Source organism: Scyliorhinus canicula, chromosome 7 (genome assembly GCF_902713615.1).
Source record: "Scyliorhinus canicula chromosome 7, sScyCan1.1, whole genome shotgun sequence".
NCBI lineage: Eukaryota > Metazoa > Chordata > Chondrichthyes > Carcharhiniformes > Scyliorhinidae > Scyliorhinus > Scyliorhinus canicula.
The window spans coordinates 146,623-166,500 of NC_052152.1; the positions used below are offsets into that span (position 1 = coordinate 146,623).

A 19,878-nucleotide genomic window follows, 5' to 3' on the forward strand; every position below is an offset into this window, starting at 1 on the left:
AGGTGCAGCGGCAGTTTTGCTGTTGTCGAACTCCATGAATCCTGCCTCCGTGTCAACACTCTCAGGAGGAGAGAATCTGGCCAAGCCTGATTTCAGCCTGAGATTTCCAGCCTTCAAGCCTGTTTTCCTTTGCTCCTTTCTTTTCATACAACAGCTGCATTTATCTATTTTGTTTTAGCATCCTAATGAAGCATTAACTCTGTTTCTCGCCACAGATGCCAGCAGAACTGCTGAGTATCTTGCACAGTTTCTGTTTTGATTTCTCATATATTGCAGTTCGTTCTGCAGCCAAGAACCACCAGAATTATACAAAGAATAAAAACAAAAAATAAATCCAGCACAGAAACAGGCCCTTCGGCCCTCCAAGCCTGTGCCGACCATGCTGCCTGTCCAACCTAAAACCTTCAACACTTCTGCGGTCCGTATTCCTCTATTCCCATCCTATTCATGTATTTGTCAAGACGCCCCTTGAATGTCACTATCGTCCCTGCTTCCACCACCTCCTCCGGCATCGAGTTCCAGGCACCCACTACCCTCTGTGTAAAAAACTTGCCTTGTACATCTTCTCTAAACCTTGCCCCTCGCACCTTAAACCTATGCCCCATAGTAATTGACCCCTCTACCCTGGGGAAAAGCCTTTGACTATCCACTCTGTCTATGCCCCTCATAATTTTGTAGACCTCTATCAGGTCGCCCCTCAACCTCCATCGTTCCAATGAGAACAAACCGAGTTTATTCAACCTCTCCTCATAGCTAATGCCCTCCATACCAGGCAACATCCTGGTAAATCTCTTCTGCACCCTCTCTAAAGCCTCCACATCCTTCTGGTAGTGTGGCAACCAGAATTAAACACTATACTCCAAGTGTGGCCTAACTAAGGTTCTATACAGCTGCAACACGACTTGCCAATTTTTATACTCAATGCCCCGGCTGATGAAGGCAAGCATGCCGTATGCCTTCTTGACCATCCACCTACATTGCCACTTTCACTGACTTGTGGACATGTACACCCAGATCCCTCTGCCTATCAATACTCTTCAGGGTTCTGCCATTTACTCCTTATTTCCGCTGTGTATAAACCTTCTAAAATGCATTACCTCACATTTGTCCGGGTTAAACACCAGGGCGGGATTCTCCGGGAATCGGCGCGATGGCCCACACCAGCGCCAAAAACGGTGTAAAACACTCCGGCATCAGGCCCAACCGGAACATCGCAAATTCTACAGCTGGGAATGGGCTAGCAGTGGCAAGACGCCATTCGTGATGGTGTAACCCATCATGGCATTGCAGCGCAAAAGACCCCCCCCCCCCCCTCCGGAGAGCCGGCAAAATGGCCACCCACCGTGGATGCAGAGGTCGGGGGCACACCACCAAGTGAGACACCCCAGTGCCCCACCCCATTTCCCCATCCCCCTCCCATATCCACCTTCCCCTTTACCCCCTTTCCCCATCCCCCTCCCATATCCACCTTCCCCTTTACCCCCTTTCCCCATCCCCCTCCTATATCCACCTTCCCCTTTACCCCCTTTCCCCATCCCCCTCCTATATCCACCTTCCCCTTTACCCCCTTTCCCCATCCCCCTCCCATATCCACCTTCCCCTTTATCCCCCTTTCCCCATATCCCCCTCCCCCATATCCCCCTCCCCCATATCCCCCTTCCCCATATCCCCCCTTCCCCCATATCCCCCTCCCCCATACCCCCTTCCCTATATCCCCCTCCCCCATACCCCCTTTCCCATATCCCCCTCCCCATATCCCCCTTTCCCCATCCCCCTCCCCATATCCCCCTTTCCCCATCCCCCTCCCATATCCACCTTCCCCTTTACCCCCTTTCCCCATCCCCCTCCCATATCCACCTTCTCCTTTACCCCCTTTCCCCATCCCCCTCCCATATCCACCTTCCCCTTTCCCCCTTTCCCCATCCCCCTCCCATATCCATCTTCCCCTTTACCCCCTTTCCCCATCCCCTCCCATATCCACCTTCCCCTTTACCCCCTTTCCCCATCCCCTCCAATATCCACCTTCCCCTTTATCCCCCTTTCCCCATCCCCCTCCCATATCCACCTTCCCCTTTACCCCCTTTCCCCATCCCCCTCCCATATCCACCTTCCCCTTTACCCCCTTTCCCCATATCCCCCTCCCCATATCCCCCTCCCCCATATCCCCCTTCCCCATATCCCCCTTCCCCATATCACCCCTCCCCCATATCCCCCTCCCCCATATCCCCCCTTCCACCATATCCCCCCTTCCCCATAGCCCCCCTTCCCCATAGCCCCCCTTCCCCCATATCCCCCCTTCCACCATATCCCCCTTCCCCATATCCCCCTTCCCCATATCCCCCTCCCCCATATCCCCTTCCCCATATCCCCCTTTCCCCATATCCCTCCTCCCCCATATCCCCCCTTCCCCCATATCCCCCTTACCCATATCCCCCTCCCCCATATCCCCCTTCCCCATATCCCCCCTTCCCCCATATCCCCCCTCCCCCATTCCACCATATCCCCCTTCCCCCATATCCCCCTTCCCCATATCCCCCCTTCCCCCATATCCCCCCTCCCCCATTCCACCATATCCCCCTTCCCCCATATCACCCCTGCCCCCATATCCCCTTCCCTAAATATCGCCCCTTACCCCATATCCCCTCTCCCCATATCCCCCTCCCCATACCCCCATATCCCCTTCCCCATATCCCCTTCCCCATATACCCCTTCCCCATATACCCCTTCCTCCATATACCCCCTTCCACCATATCCCCCCTTCCCCCATATCCCCTTCCCCCATATCCCCCTTCCTCCATATACCCCCTTCCACCATATCCCCCCTTTCACCCTATCCCCCCTTCCCCATATCCCCTTCCCCCATATTCCCCATTCCCTAAATATCGCCCCTTACCCCATATCCCCTCTCCCCATATCCCCCTCCCCATATCCCCCATATCCCCCTTCCCCCATATCCCCTTCCCCATATACCCCTTCCCTATATCCCCTTCCCCCATATCCCCCTTCCTCCATATACCCCCTTCCACCATATCCCCTTCCCCATATCCCCCTTCCCCCATATTCCCCATTCCCCCATATCCCCCCTTCCCCCATATCCCCCTTACCCATATACCCCATATCCCCTTCCCCATATCCCCTCTTCCCCATATACCCCCTTCCCCATATCCCCCCTTCCCCATATCCCCCATTCCCCCATATCCCCCTTCCCCCATATCCCCCCTTCCACCATATCCCCCCTTCCACCATATCCCCCCTTCCCCCATATCACCCCTTCCCCCATATACCCCCTTTCCCCATTCCCCCTTCCCCCATATCCCCCCTTCCACCATATCCCCCCTTCCCCCATATCACCCCTTTCCCCATATACCCCCTTTCCCCATTCCCCCTTACCCCATATCCCCATTCCCATCCCCCTTTTCCCCATATCCCCCTTTCCCATATCCCCCTTCCCCATATCCCCCCTTCCCCATATCCCCCCTTCCCCCATACCCCCCCTTCCCCCATACCCCCTTCCCCATATCCCCCCTTCCCCCATATCCCCCCTTCCCCCATATCCCCTATACCCCCTTCCCCTATACCCCCTTCCCCCATATCCCCCCTCCCACCATATCCCCCCTTCACCCATATACCCCCTTTCCCCCATTCCCCCTTACCCCATATCCCCATCCCCATCCCCATCCCCCTTTTCCCCCATATCCCCGCTTCCCCATATCCCCCATCCCCATATCCCCCCTTCCCCATTTCCCCCTTCCCCCATATCCCCATACCCCCTTCCCCATATACCCCCTTCCCCCATATCCCCCTTCCCCCATATACCCCTTCCCCATATCCCCCTTCGCCATATACCCCCTTCCCATATAACCCCTCCCCATATCCCCTTCCCCATATCCCCACTTCCCCATATCCCCACTTCCCCATATCCCCATCCCCCATTCCCCATATCCCCGCTTCCCCATATCCCCATCCCCCATACCCCCCTTCCCCATATCCCTGCTTCCCCATATCCCCTTTCCCCATATCCCCTTTCCCCATATCCCCTTTCCCCATTTCCCCTTTCCCCATTTCCCCCATATCCCCCATACCCCCTTCCCCATATCCCCTTTCCCCATATCCCCTTTCCCCATTTCCCCCATATCCCCCATACCCCCTTCCCCATATCCCCCATATCCCCATACCCCCTTCCCCCATATCCCCGCTTCCCCCATATCCCCCATATCCCCCATCCCCATATGCCCTTCCCCATATCCCCATCCCCATCCCCCCTTCCCCCATATCCCCCCTTCCCCCATATCCCCCCTTCCCCCATATCCCCCCTTCCCCCATATCCCCCCTTCCCCCATATTCCCATTCCCCCATATCCCCCTTTCCCCATATCCCCCCTTCCCCATATCCCCTTCCCCCATATCCCCCATATCCCCCCTGCCCCCATATCCCCCCTGCCCCCATATCCCCCCTGCCCCCATATCCCCCCTGCCCCCATATCCCCCCTGCCCCCATATCCCCCCTGCCCCCATATCCCCCCTGCCCCCATATCCCCCCTGCCCCCATATCCCCCCTGCCCCCATATCCCCCCTGCCCCCATATCCCCCCTGCCCCCATTCCCCCCTGCCCCCATACCCCCCTTCTCCCATATCCCCCTTCTCCCTAATCCCCCTTATCCCCCTTCCCCCATATCCCCCTTCCCCCATACCCCCCTTCCCCCATACCCCCCTTCCCCCATACCCCCCTTCCCCCATACCCCGCTTCCCCCACCAACCCAGGACAAACCCACCCAGGACACTGACGCCCAGGACACTGACGCACATGACACCCACACACAGGGGACGGATGGACAGGAATCACCACCCCGGGGCACCCCAGACTTCAGGTCAGAAGAGGAGCACGACACTACGCCACTACTATCTCCTACACCTCCACCATCGCAGAGACACTCCCCTCGGTTGGGCACCTTAGCGATGAGGCATCTGGGACACTAACTGGTGCACAACACAGCCGTCCCGGTACAGCAGGTGGAGGCAGGAGCAGCCGAGGGGCCAGGCAGTCGGAAGTCAGCCCGGTGCAGGCAACCATCTGCTGCCCAGATGGGTCCCGGGTTCCTGGGGTTCCCACACCCACCCATAGACCCGATGCAGTCACGGACTCAGGGACGATCGAAGGGGGTGATGGCCGGCTTGCGGCAGCTGCAGACGCAGGTGGAGGAGTCCACCTGCGTCCAGGAGCTGGGAGTGGTGCCGGTCATGCATGCCACCCAGGCCAACACCGTATGGGTGGCGTCCGCGGTGGAGGCAATGGGCGCGACGGTGTCAGGCATGGGTCACAGTATGCAAGGCCTGGGGCTTTCTGTGCAGGCGGCATCCATGGCCCAAGACATGGCTGCCCTCTGACAGGCAGCCATGAGCCAGAGCCAACAGCAGATCGCAGAGGCATTCAACACCATGGCCCAGTCTCAGCAGGCCATGGTCCAGTCTCTGCAGGCAGTGGCTCAGTCTCAGCAGGCAGTGACTCAGTCTCAGCAGGCAGTTGCCCAGTCTCTGCAGGCCATGGCCCAGTCTCAGCAGGCCATGGCCCAGTCTCAGCAGGCCATGGCCCAGTCCCAGCAGGCCATGGCCCAGTCCCAGCAGGCCATGGCCCAGTCCCAGCAGGCCATGGCCCAGTCCCAGCAGGCCATGGCCCAGTCCCAGCAGGCCATGGGCCAGTCCCAGCAGGCCATGGCCCAGTCTCAGCAGGCCATGGCCCAGTCTCAGCAGGCCATGGCCCAGTCCCAGCAGGCCATGGGCCAGTCCCAGCAGGCCATGGCCCAGTCTCAGCAGGCCATGGCCCAGTCTCAGCAGGCCATGGCCCAGTCTCAGCAGGCCATGGCCCAGTCTCTGCAGGCCATGGCCCAGTCCCAGCAGGCCATGGGCCAGTCCCAGCAGGCCATGGCCCAGTCTCAGCAGGCCATGGCCCAGTCTCAGCAGGCCGTGGCCCAGTCTCAGCAGGCAGTGGCCTAGTCTCAGCAGGCAGTGGCTCAGTCCCAGCAGGCAGTGGCTCAGTCTCAGCAGGCAGTGGCTCAGTCTCAGCAGGCAGTGGCTCAGTCTCAGCAGGCAGTGACTCGGTCTCAGCAGGCAGTGGCTCAGTCTCAGCAGGCAGTGACTCGGTCTCAGCAGGCAGTGGCTCAGTCTCAGCAGGCCATGGCCCAGTCCCTGCAGGCCATGGGCCAGTCTCAGCAGGCAGTGGCGCAGTCTTAACAGGCAGTGGCCCAGTCTCAGCAGGCCATGGGCCAGTCTCAGCAGGCCATGGGCCAGTCCCAGCAGGCCATGGCCCAGTCTCAGCAGGTCATGGCCCAGTCCCAGCAGGCCATGGCCCAGTCCCAGCAGGCCATGGCCCAGTCTCAGCAGGCCATGGGCCAGTCTCAGCAGGCCATGGGCCAGTCTCAGCAGGCAGTGGCCCAGTCTCAGCAGGCAGTGGCCCAGTCTCAGCAGGCCGTGGCCCAGTCTCAGCAGGCAGTGGCCCAGTCCCAGCAGGCCATGGCCCAGTCTCAGCAGGCCATGGCCCAGTATCAGCAGGCCATGGCCCAGTCCCAGCAGGCAGTAGCCCAGTCCCAGCAGGCCATGGGCCAGTCTCAGCAGGCCATGGCCCAGTCCCAGCAGGCCATGGGCCAGTCTCAGCAGGCCATGGCCCAGTCCCAGCAGGCCATGGCCCAGTCTCAGCAGGCCATGGCCCAGTCTCTGCAGGCCATGGCACAGTCTCAGCAGGCCATGGGGCAGTCTCAGCAGGCCATGGGCCAGTCTCAGCAGGCCATGGGCCAGTCCCAGCAGGCCATGGGCCAGTCTCAGCTGGCCATGGGGCAGTCTCAGCAGGCCATGGCCCAGTCTCAGCAGGCCATGGCCCAGTCTCAGCAGGCCATGGGCCAGTCCCAGCAGGCCATGGGGCAGTCTCAGCAGGCCATGGGCCAGTCTCAGCAGGCCATGGCCCAGTCCCAGCAGGCCATGGGGCAGTCTCAGCAGGCCATGGGCCAGTCTCAGCAGGCCATGGGGCAGTCTCAGCAGGCAGTGGCTCAGTCTCAGCGGGCAGTGGCCCAGTCTCAGCAGGCCGTGGCCCAGTCTCAGCAGGCAGTGGCCCAGTCCCAGCAGGCCATGGCCCAGTCTCAGCAGGCCATGGCCCAGTCTCAGCAGGCCATGGCCCAGTCCCAGCAGGCAATGGCCCAGTCTCAGCAGGCCATGGGGCAGTCTCAGCAGGCCATGGCCCAGTCTCAGCAGGCAGTGGCCCAGTCCCAGCAGGCCATGGGGCAGTCTCAGCAGGCCATGGCCCAGTCTCAGCAGGCCATGGGGCAGTCCCAGCAGGCAGTGGCCCAGTCTCAGCAGGCCGTGGCCCAGTCCCAGCAGGCAATGGCCCAGTCTCAGCAGGCCATGGGGCAGTCTCAGCAGGCAGTTGCCCAGTCTCTGCAGGCCATGGCCCAGTCTCAGCAGGTAGTGGCCCAGTCTCAGCAGGCCGTGGCCCAGTCTCAGCAGGTAGTGGCCCAGTCTCAGCAGGCAGTGGCCCAGTCTCAGCAGGCAGTGGCCCAGTCTCAGCAGGCCATGGCCCAGTCTCAGCAGGCAGTGGCCCAGTCTCAGCAGGTAGTGGCCCAGTCTCAGCAGGCAGTGGCCCAGTCTCAGCAGGCCCTGGCCCAGTCTCAGCAGGCCATGGCCCAGTCCCAGCAGGCCATGGCCCAGTCCCAGCAGGCCATGGCCCAGTCTCAGCAGGCCATGGCCCAGTCTCAGCAGGCCGTGGCCCAGTCTCTGCAGGCCATGGCCCAGTCTCAGCAGGCCATGGCCCCGTCTCAGCAGGCCATGGCCCAGTCTCAGCAGGCCATGGCCCAGTCTCAGCAGGCCATGGGGCAGTCTCAGCAGGCAATGGCCCAGTCCCAGCAGGCCATGGCCCAGTCTCAGCAGGCCGTGGCTCAGTCTCAGCAGGCCATGGGCCAGTCTCAGCAGGCCGTGGCTCAGTCTCAGCGGGCAGTGGCCCAGTCTCAGCAGGTAGTGGCCCAGTCTCAGCAGGCAGTGGCCCAGTCCCAGCAGGCCATGGCCCAGTCTCAGCAGGCAGTGGCCCAGTCTCAGCAGGCCATGGCTCAGTCTCAGCAGGCCATGGCCCAGTCTCAGCAGGCAGTGGCCCAGTCTCAGCAGGCCATGGCTCAGTCTCAGCAGGCAGTGGCCCAGTCTCAGCCGGCCATGGCCCAGTCTCAGCAGGCCATGGGCCAGTCTCAGCAGGCCATGGGGCAGTCTCAGCAGGCCATGGGCCAGTCTCAGCAGGCCATGGCCCAGTCTCAGCAGGCCATGGGCCAGTCTCAGCAGGCCATGGCCCAGTCTCAGCAGGCCATGGGCCAGTCTCAGCAGGCCATGGCCCAGTCCCAGCAGGCAATGGCCCAGTCTCAGCAGGCCATGGCCCAGTCTCAGCAGGCCATGGCCCAGTCTCAGCAGGCCATGGCCCAGTCTCAGCAGGCCATGGGCCAGTCTCAGCAGGCCATGGCCCCGTCTCAGCAGGCCATGGGCCAGTCTCAGCAGGCCATGGGCCAGTCTCAGCAGGCCATGGCCCCGTCTCAGCAGGCCATGGCCCAGTCTCAGCAGGCCATGGGCCAGTCTCAGCAGGCCATGGCCCAGTCTCAGCAGGCCATGGGCCAGTCTCAGCAGGCCATGGGCCAGTCCCAGCAGGCCATGGGCCAGTCTCAGCAGGCCGTGGCTCAGTCTCAGCAGGCCATGGCCCAGTCTCAGCCGGCCATGGGCCAGTCCCTGCAGGCCATCGCTGGGGGCATCAGCGCCAATTCCACTAAACTTTGTGTTGTCCGCAAATTTACTAATCAGACCAGTTACATTTTCCTCCAAATCATTTATATATATGTTACAAACAGCAAAGGTCCCAGCACTGATCCCTGTGGAACATCACTAGTCACAGCCCTCCATTGAAAAATGCACCCTTCCATTGGTACCCTCTGTTTTCTGTGACCGAGCCAGTTATATATCCATCTTGCCAGCTCACCTCTGATCCTGTGTGACTTCACCTTCTGTACCAGTCTGCCATGAGGGATTTTGTAAAAGGCCTTACTGAAGTCCATGTAGATAACATCCATTGCCCTACCTTCGTTAATCACCTTCGTCACTTCCTGGGAAAACTCGATCAGATTGGTGAGTCACCACCTCCCTTTCAAAAAACCATGCTGCCTCTCACTGTTCTGTCCACTTATTTCCAAATGGGAGTAAATCCTGTCTCAAAGAATCCTTTCCAATAATTTCCCTGCCATTGAGTATACAATGGGATTCATAATTGAAACTGTATGAATTCCGAGAGAGATTGTGACACATAAATCCTGCTCCGTAGCAGAGCAAAGATGCTGACATTTTAGGCCCATGTGGCAGAACCGTTTGATGAAAATTGTTTTCACATTTTTAGGTAGATATATCAGACCAGATTTAAACTTTCCATCCAGTATTCCACGGAAGGTCGGTGGGATCAAGGATTATGAATACGATGCTCCCTTATCATCCTGTGGGATATTCCAGTCTCGACTAATGGGTAAGTTTCAGATGCTTCCATTCATAGATTTCAGAATCAGGCAGTTTTGGCTCAGTTATACACAGTGAACTTTATTGACAGCTGCAGATGACAAGGTTCAGGACAAGAATTGTTTAGCGTTAATGTTATTTTCATAAATCACCAACTGTTGACACTCTCTGCATTATTCCTGGAAATTCATTCTGAGGACGGAAAAGCAGATCCTAAATCTATCTGCCATTTGGCAACAGAAAGGGAAAGTGTCGGTCCCATCTCCCGGGAAACTGATCTCAAACCACAAATGGCTGAATTTTACTTCTGTGATTGGCTCAGTCTTATTTCAGTGATTGTGTAGACACGGTCCAAATGTTGTGAGGATTACACAATGAATGGTAGGATTGGACTTTGACTCGGATTGTAAATGTCACCCAGATTGAGCACAGTAAGAAGTCTTACAACACCAGGTTAAAGTCCAACAGGTTTGTTTCAAACACGAGCTTTCGGAGCACTGCTCCTTTCTTCATTCACCTGAGGAAGGAGCAGTGCTCTGAAAGCTCGTGTTTGAAACAAACCTGTTGGACTTTAACCTGGTGTTGGAAGACTTCTTACTGTGCTCACCCCAGTCCAATGCAGACAGCGCCACATCATGGCTACCCAGATTGAGGACTGACTATTACGTTCCCGGACCAGACCCCAACAATGGCTGGATGCCGGACAGAAATCCCAATATTTAATTTAATTTGTAAGACTGTGAGGAAAGAATATTTCACTCCAGGAGTGATTTCATGCACAAATAGGGATATGGTAAATTAAAACAAACTTTATTCACACAGTATTGCTAAATTTAACATCATAAAGGGAAATAGCTTTCAATTTCCAGTTAAACAACATTTACCAATACAATGAAACAATCCTAACTGCTATCTTCATCTCCACTCAAACCAAACCCACCTCAAGTTAAAATCCACTTTTAAGTGCAGTTAGCAGATTCAGGAATAATTGCAGTAAAGAGGTGTCTTGGATAAACCACTTTGAGAAAGTGATATCCTTCAGATACTTGCCGGTCTCAATTTACTGTTTAAATTGCCAGCCTGAGAAATTGCGCCTGTCCTGATCACAGGCAAATCTTTAACTCACTGTCTTGAGATCAGCTGCTTTTGGTCTATTCCCAGCCAAAGGAGTTCGAGTGAAGGCAAGCATCCAGCAGAGGGCAGCAGAGCGGAGCTACTGATTGGTTGTTCCGGGGAGATTTGCATACGTGCAGTGCGGTCAGCCTAATTTGAAGGTGGTTTGTGGAGGGGCTGTTGTCAAGTGACAATTAAACCCGAAACACTTCGTCAGTGTTTCCCTCCCTACCTCCTCCTCTAACCAAAAAAAAACCCACGGTCGTTGGGAAGCGGGAGCAGGGGCCTGTCGTGAAGGTGAGTGAGTGCCTTTAAATTTGCTTACCTTTCAGCGGGAGCAGGGTTTGAGGGAATATCAGGTAAGCTCTTCCTTTCCTTTTCTTGTTTTTTTTAAATCTAGAGGTGATGTCATGGAAGGCAGTACAATGTTCCTCCTGCAGAATGTTTGAGGTGAGGGACGCCGTCAGTGTCCCTGCTGATTTCATCTGTGGGAAGTGCACCCAACTCCAGCTCCTCAAAAACCGTGTTAGGGACCTGGAGCTGGTGCTGGATGAACTTCGGATCATTCGGGAGGCAGAGGGGGTCATAGATAGAAGCTTCAGGGAGGTAGTTACGCCAAAGAATAAAGATAGATGGGTGACGGTGAGAGGGGCTGGGGGTAAGCAGTCAGTACAGGGATCCACTGTGGTCGTTCCCCTCAGTAACAGGTATACCGCTTTGGATACTGTTGGGGGGGACGACTTACCAGGGGTCAGCCATGGGGTACAGGTCTCTGGCACAGAATCTGTCCCTGTTGCTCAGAAGGGAAGGGGAGAAAGGAGTAGAACATTAGTCATTGGAGACTCCATAGTTAGGGGGATAGATAGGAGATTCTGTGGGAACGAGAAAGACTCGCGGTTGGTGTGTTGCCTCCCAGGTGCCAGGGTCCGTGATGTCTCAGATCGTGTTTTCGGGATCCTTAAGGGGGAGGGGGAGCAGTCCCAAGTCGTGGTCCACATAGGTACGAACGACATAGGTAGGAAAAGGGATAGGGATGTAAGGCAGGAATTCAGGGAGCTAGGGTGGAAACTTAGAGCTAAAACAAACAGAATTATTATCTCTGGGTTGTTACCCGTGCCACGTGCTAGCGAGTCGAGGAATAGGGAGAGAGAGCAGTTGAACACGTGGCTGCAGGGATGGTGCAGGAGGGAGGGTTTGATTCCTGGACAATTGGGGTTCATTCTGGGGTAGGTGGGACCTCTACAAACGGGATGGTCTACACCTGGACCAGAGGGGTACTAATATCCTGGGGGGGAGGTTTGCTAATGCTCTTCGGGAGGGTTTAAACTAGTTCAGCAGGGGGTTGGGAACCTGAATTGTAGCTCCAGTACACAAGAAGCTGAGAGTAGTGAGGTCATGAGTAAGGTTTCAAAGTTGCAGGAGTGTACCGGCAGGAAGGAAGGTGGTCTAAAGTGCGTCTACTTCAATGCCAGGAGCATCCGGAATAAGGTGGGTGAGCTTGCGGCATGGGTTAGTACCTGGGACTTCGATGTTGTGGCCATTTCGGAGACATGGATAGAGCAGGGACAGGAATGGTTGCTGCAGGTGCCGGGGTTTAGATATTTCAGTAAGTTCAGGGAAGGTGGTAAGAGAGGGGGAGGGGAGGCATTGTTAGTCAAGGACAGTATTACGGTGGCTGAGAGGACATTTGATGAGGACTCGAATACTGAGGTAGTATGGGCTGAGTTAAGAAACAGGAAAGGAGAGGTCACCCTGTTAGGGCTTTTCTATAGGCCTCCGAAAAGTTCCAGAGATGTAGAGGAAAGGATTGCAAAGATGATTCTGGATAGGAGCGAAAATAACAGGGTAGTTGTTATGGGGGACTTTAACTTTCCAAATATTGACTGTAAACACTATAGTTCGAGTACTTTAGATGGATCCGTTTTTGTCCAATGTGTGCAGGAGGGTTTCCTGATGCAATATGTAGATAGGCCAACAAGAGGCGAGGCCGTATTGGATTTGGTACTGGGTAATGAACCAGGACAGGTGTTAGATTTGGAGGTAGGTGAGCATTTTGGTGATAGTGACCACAATTCGATTACGTTTACTTTAGCGATGGAAAGGGATAGGTATCGCAGGGCAAGAATTATATCTGGGGGAAAGGCAATTATGATGCGATGAGGCAAGACTTAGGATGCATCGCCTGGAGAGGAAAACTGCAGGGGATGGACACAATGGAAATGTGGAGCATGTTCAAGGAACAGCTACTGCGTGTCCTTGATAAGTATGTACCTGTTAGGCAGGGAGGAAGTGGTCGAGTGAGGGAACCATGGGTTACTAAAGCAGTTGAATCAATTGTCAAGAGGAAGAAGGAGGCTTATGTGAAGATGAGACGTGATGGTTCAGTTGGGTTGCTTGAGAGTTACAAGTTAGCTAGGAAGGCTCTAAAGAGAGAGCTAAGAAGAGCCAAGCGAGGACATGAGAAGTCTTTGGCAGGTAGGATCAAGGATAACCCTAAAGCTTTCTATAGGTATGTCAGGAATAAAAGAATGACTAAGATAAGAGTAGGGCCAGTCAAGGACAGTAGTGGGAAGTTGTGCGTAGAGTCCGATGAGATAGGAGAGGTGCTAAATGAGAAGTTGTCAAGGAGAATACTGAGATACAGGCTACTAGACTAGAAAGGCTTGAGGTTCATAAGGAGGAGGTGTTAGCGATTCTGGAAAGTGTGAAAATAGATAAGTCCCCTGGGCCGGATGGGACTTATCCTAGGATTCTCTGGGAAGCTAGGGAGGAGATTGCTGAGCCTTTGGCTTTGATCTTTAAGTCATCTTTGTCTACAGGAATAGTGACAGAGGACTGGAGGATAGCAAATGTTGTCCCCTTGTACAAGAAAGGGAGTAGAGGTAACCCCGGTAACTATAGACCAGTGAGCCTTACTTCTGTTGTGGGAAAAGTCTTGGAAAGGTTTATAAGAGATAGGATGTATAATCATCTGGAAAGGAATAATTTGATTAGTGATAGTCAACATGGTTTTGTGAAGGGTAGGTCGTGCCTCACAAACCTCATTGAGTTCTTCGAGAAGGTGACCAAACAGGTGGATGAGGGTAAAGCAGTTGATGTGGTGTATATGGATTTCAGTAAAGCGTTTGATAAGGTTCCCCACGGTAGGCTATTGCAGAAAATACAGAGGCATGGGATTCAGGGTGATTTAGCAGTTTGGATCAGAAATTGGCTAGCTGATAGAAGACAAAGGGTGGTGGTTGATGGGAAATGCTCTGACTGGTGTCCAGTTACTAGTGGTGTGCCACAAGGATCTGTTTTGGGGCCGTTGCTGTTTGTCATTTTTATAAATGACCTGGAGGAGGGCGTAGAAGGATGGGTGAGTAAATTTGCAGATGATACTAAAGTCGGTGGAGTTGTTGTGGACAGTGCAGAAGGATGTTACAAGTTACAGAGGGACATAGATAAGCTGCAGAGCTATGCTGACAGGTGGCAAATGGAGTTTAATGCAGAAAAGTGTGTGGTGATTCATTTTGGAAGGAATAACAGAAAGGCAGAGTACTGGGCTAATGGTAAGATTCTTGGTAGTGTGGACGAGCAGAGAGATCTCGGTGTCCATGTCCATAGATCCCTGAAAGTTGCCACCCAGGTTGAGCGGGTTGTTAAGAAGGCGTACGGTGTGTTAGCTTTTATTGGTAGAAGAATTGAGTTTCGGAGCCATGAGGTCATGTTGCAGTTGTACAAAACATTTGGAGTATTGTGTGCAGTTCTGGTCGCCACATTATAGGAAGGATGTGGAAGCATTGGAAAGGGTACAGAGAAGATTTACAAGAATGTTGCCTGGTATGGAGGGAAGATCATATGAGGAAAGGCTGAAGGACTTGAGGCTGTTTTCGTTAGAGAGAAGAAGGTTAAGAGGTGACTTAATTGAGGCATACAAGATGATCAGAGGATTAGATAGGGTGGACAGTGAGAGCCTTTTTCCTCGGATGGTGATGTCCAGCACGAGGGGACATAGCTTTAAATTGAGGGGAGATAGATATAGGACAGATGTCAGAGGTAGGTTCTTTACTCAGAGAGTAGTAAGGGTGTGGAATGCCCTGCCTGCAACAGTAGTGGACTCCCCAACACTAAACGCATTCAAATGGTCATTGGATAGGCATATGGACGATAAGGGAATAGTGTAGAGGGACTTTAGAAGGGTTTCACAGGACGGTGCAACATCGTGGGCCGAAGGGCCTGTACTGCGCTGTAATGTTCTATGTTCTATGTTCTAAATCTTTAACTGAACTGTTTTGAAAGAGACTGCTAAGCTGTCCACAGTCTAACCTCACTGTATTGAGAGAACAGCTTCTTGTCTGTTGACATCCCAATCTAAATCCCAATCCAGTGGGTGAGACTGTGGCACAGTGGTTAGCAGTGCTGCCTCACAGCGCCAAGGAACCCGGTTCGATTCCAGCCTTAGGTGGCTGTCTGTATGGAGTTTCTATGTCCTCCCTGTATCTGCGTGGGTTTCCTCCAGATGCTCAGGTTTCTTCCCACAGTCCAAAGATGTGCAGCTTAAGTGGGTTGGTCAGCTAAATTGCCCCTTAGTGTCCAAAGATATGAAGATTAGGTGGGATTATGGGGATAGGGTGGGTAAGGTGCTCTTTAGAGGACTGGTGTAAACTCAATGGGCAAACTAGCCCCTTTCTGCACTATAGCAATTCTATAGACTCCAAAACTAAACTCAAACTCAAGAAACTGCTGCAGCCCCTGGCTCCTCTTTGTACAAACAAAAGTCCATTGGCCCAAACTTTTATGATGCTTTAATTGCACCTTGGTCTCCAAAATCAGGATTCTTAAAAACATGACTGCAGCAGTCACACACACACGAACCATGGTTCTTAACCCTTACTGTACAAAATACATATAATACAATATATCTGAAATTCCTACATTCATCACAAGACTAGATATCCATATAACAGATTAAATATCACATTTCAAGTATTTAAAATATTAAAATGATAACTGCACAATAGGTAAAAAGATATCAGATTCTGAACGAGTAGATTTAAATTTAAATCCTTTCAGCTGTAATTTGTACTCAAACGAGGCACCAGTTTGGTCTAGCATAACCTGAATCAATTCCTCTCTGGCCACAGGAGAGGTGGTGGAGGGCTGGAGGATCGCCAATGTGGTACCATTATTCAAGAGGGGAGGAAGGGATAAACCAGGAAACTACAGCCAGACAGTCTAACCTCAGTGATGGGGAAACTATTGGAAACAATTCTGAGAGACAGAATTAATCTGCATTTGGAGAGGCCGGGATTAATCAGGAACAGTCAGCATGGGTTTGTTAAGGGGAGGTCATGTCTGACCAGCTTGATTGAATTTTTTGAAGAGGTGGCCAAGTGTGTAGATGAGGGAAATGCATTTAACGTAGTCTACTTGTACTTCAGCAAGGCTTTTGATAAAGTTCCACATGGGAGACTGATAGTGAAGATAAGAGCTCATAAGATCCAAGGCAATTTGACAAATTGGCTGAGTGGCAGGAAGCAGAGGGTGATGGTTGGGGCTGTTTTTCTGACTGGAAACCTGAGTCAGAGGGGTCACCAGGTGCCTGCAAAGGTGAAGATGCCCCGATGTTGGCGTGATGGAGGGGTTGAGACCCCCGTCGTTTTTGCTGTGTTTGGCGTAGGGAAAGCCCCAGATACTTGTAAGGGGAGTCCGAATATGTACGCGGTGGACCCCGGGGGCCATTCAGTTTCTGTGTCAATCGGGCACCTTTGAAAGGTGGCATCCGGATCAGACCCCACTCGTCAAAGTTATGGTGTGAACCCCATCCACTGACTTTCTTTCTCAGAAATGCTCAACATCGAGAGTGAAAACTGGTCTGTGCAGCTGGAGAACTACAAGGCCGTTTTCAGTCAAAGCATGAAATACTACAGCAAGATTCTGCCCCAGGTGTGTAGATGAGGGTAGCGCAGTTGATGATTTGGAGTTGGGGACTAAGTGCAATGTGTCCAAGTTTGCAGATGACACTAAGATGAGTGGTAAAGCACAAAGTGCAGAGGATACTGGAAGTCTGCAGAGGGATTTGGATAGGTTAGGTGAATGGGTTAGGGTCTGGCAGATGGAATACAATGTTGAAAAATGTGAGGTTATCCATTTTGGTAGGAATAACAGGAAAAGAGATTATTATTTAAATGATAAAATATTAAAACATGCTGCTGTGCAGAGAGACCTGGGTGTGCTCGTGAATGAGTCGCAAAAAGTTGGTTTACAGGTGCAACAGGTGATTAAGAAGGCAAATGGAATTTTGTCCTTCATTGCTAAAGGGATGGAGTTTAAGACTAGGGAGGTTGTACTGCAACTGTACAAGATGTTAGTGAGGCCACACCTGGAGTATTGTGTTCAGTTTTGGTCTCCTTACTTGAGAAAGGACGTACTGGCGCTGGAGGGTGTGCAGAGGAGATTCACTGGGTTAATCCCAGAGCTGAATGGGTTGGATTACGAGGAGAGGTTGAGTAGACTGGGACTGTACTCGGAAGTTAGAAGGAAGCGGGAGGATCTTATAGAAACATATAAAATTATGAAGGGAATAGATAGGATAGATGTGGGCAGGTTGTTTCCACTGGTGGGTGAAACCAGAACTAGGGGACATAGCTTCAAAATAAGGGGAAGTAGATTTTGGACTGAGTTGAGGAGGAACTTCTTCACCCAAAGGGTTGTGAATCTATAGAATTCCTGCTCAGTGAAGCAGTTGAGGCTCCTTCATTAAATGTTTTCAAGATAAAGATATATAGTTTTTTGAAGAATAAAGGAACAAAGGGTTATGGTGTTCGGCAGGGAAAGTAGAGCTGAGCCCACAAAAGATCAGCCATGATCTCATTGAATTGCGGAGCAGGCTCGAGGGGCCAGATGACCTCATCCTGCTCCTAGTTCTTATGATGTATTCGACATGGACTTCAGGAAGGCTTTTTGCAAGGTCCCACATGGGAGACTGATCAAGAAGGTAAGAACCCATGGGATCCACGGTAATTTGGCAAATTGATTCCAAAATTGGCTAAGTGGCAGGAGACAAAGGGTGATGGTTGTTTTTGTTAGTGGAAGCCTGGGTCAGGGATCGGTGCTGGATCCCTTGCTGTTTGTGGTGTACATAATGATCTAGAAGCTAACATAGGAGGTATGATAAGTAAGTTTTCAGGTGACACACAAATTGGTGCTGTGGGGGGCAGCACGGTGGCCTAGTGGTTAGCACAACCGCCTCACGGCGCTGAGGTCCCAGGTTCGATCCCGGCTCTGGGTCACTGTCCGTGTGGAGTTTGCACATTCTCCCCGTGTCTGCGTGGGTTTCGCCCCCACAACCCAAAAATGTGCAGAGTAGGTGGATTGAACACGCTAAATTGCCCCTTAATTGGAAAAAATAATTGGCTAATCTAAATTTTTTTAAACAATTAATAAAAAATTGGTGCTGTGGTAAATAGCAAGGAGGAAATCTTTAGATTACAGGATATAGATGGGCTGGTTAGATGGGCAGAACAGTGAAAAATGGAATTTAACTCTTAAAGTGTGAGGTGATGCATGTTTGAAGCTTTTGATGCTTTCTCCCCATAGCCTTTGATCCCATTCGCCCCAAGTTGATGCTCAATCTTTGAATATATTCAAGAGGCGGCAGGATATAGCACTTGAAAATGAAATGAAATGAAAATCGCTTATTGTCACGAGTAGGCTTCAATGAAGTTACTGTGAAAAGCCCCTAGTCGCCACATTCCGGCGCCTTCCCGTACCAGCCTCCCCGGACAGGCACCGGAATGTGGCGACTAGGGGCTTTTCACAGTAACTTCATTGAAGCCTACTCGTGACAATAAGCGATTTTCATTTCATTTCATTTCTGACCCTCCGATAGTAATGCGCTTCCTCAGTTCTGTCCCTCCGACAGTTCGCCGCTCCCTAAGCACTGACGCTCCAACAGTGCAGCGCTCCCCTCAGCATTGACCCTCTGACAGTGTGGCGCTCCCTTAGTACTGACCCTCTGACAGTCCAGCACTCCCTCAGTACTGACTCTCCGAAAGTGCAGCACTCCCTGCCGCCTCTTTTCAAAGTTTGAGCATCAACTACTTCCTGTGGTAATGAATTCCACAGTCTCACCGCTCTTTGGGTGAAGAAATGTCTTCTCATCTCTGTCCAAATTGGTTCACCCCGAATCCTCAGACTGTGACCCCTGGTTCTGGACACACCCATCATTGGTAACATCTTCCCTGCATCTACCCTGTCTAGTCCTGTTAGAATTTTATAAGTCTCTATGAGATCCCCCCTCATTCTTCTGAACTTCCAGTCCATATGGTGGGACTCATATGACAGTCCCACCATCCCTGGAATCAGTCTGGTTAAACTTCACTGCATTTCCTCGGGAGCAAGAACATCCTTCCTCAGAAAAGGAGACCAAAGCTGCGCACAATACTCCAGGTGTGGCCTTACCACGGCCCTGTGGCCAACACATCCCTGCTTCTATACTGGAAACCTCTTGCAATGAAGGCCAACATACCATTAGCCTTCTTTACCGCCTGCTGCACCTGCATGCTTACCTTCAGCGACTGGTGCACAAGAACACCCAGGTCCCGCTGCACACTCCCCTCTCCCAATTTACAACCATTCAGGTAGTAATCTGCCTTCCTGTTTTTGCTTCCAAAATGAATAACCTCACACTTATCCAAATTATACTGCATCTGCCATTGATTTGCCCACTTGCCCAACCTGTCCAGATCTTGCTGTAGGATCCCTGCATCCTCGTCACAATTCATCCTCCCACCAAATTTGGTATCATCTGCAAACTTTGAGATGTTACATTTTGTATGTTTGTATCTATGTATGTTCCCTCCTCCAAATTATTAATATATATAGTGAATAGCTGGGGTCCCAGCTCCGATCCCTGTGGTACCCCACTGGTTACTGCCTGCCAATACGAAGAGGACACATTAATCCCTACTCTTTGTTTCCTCTCTGCCAACCAGTTTTCTATCCATCTCAATAAAATTCCCCCAATCCCATGCGCTTTAATTTTGCACATTAATTTCTTTTGTGGGACTTTGTCAAACGCCTTCTGAAAGTCCAAATGTATGACATCGACTGGCTCCCCCTTATCGGCTGGCTCCCTCCTGTAAACTGTACTGGGTTCCAACAGATTTGTCAAGCATGATTTCCCCTTCATAAATCCATTCTGACTCTGACTGATCCTGCCACTGCTTTATAAATGTTCCTGCTTTCTAAATGTAAAGTCCTTGAT

The 19,878-nt window shown here is 52.5% G+C and overlaps 1 protein-coding gene across 1 annotated transcript in view; it reads left to right on the plus strand.

Moving 5' to 3' along the window:
• Nucleotides 1–19,878, plus strand: part of LOC119968698 (ubiquitin-associated and SH3 domain-containing protein A-like) — a 231,182-nt gene that overhangs the window by 115,650 nt on the left and 95,654 nt on the right. The window contains exon 9 of the mRNA XM_038801292.1: nt 9,403–9,525. Within this exon, the coding sequence (XP_038657220.1) occupies nt 9,403–9,525 (123 nt within the window). The remainder of the gene's footprint in view (nt 1–9,402; nt 9,526–19,878) is intronic.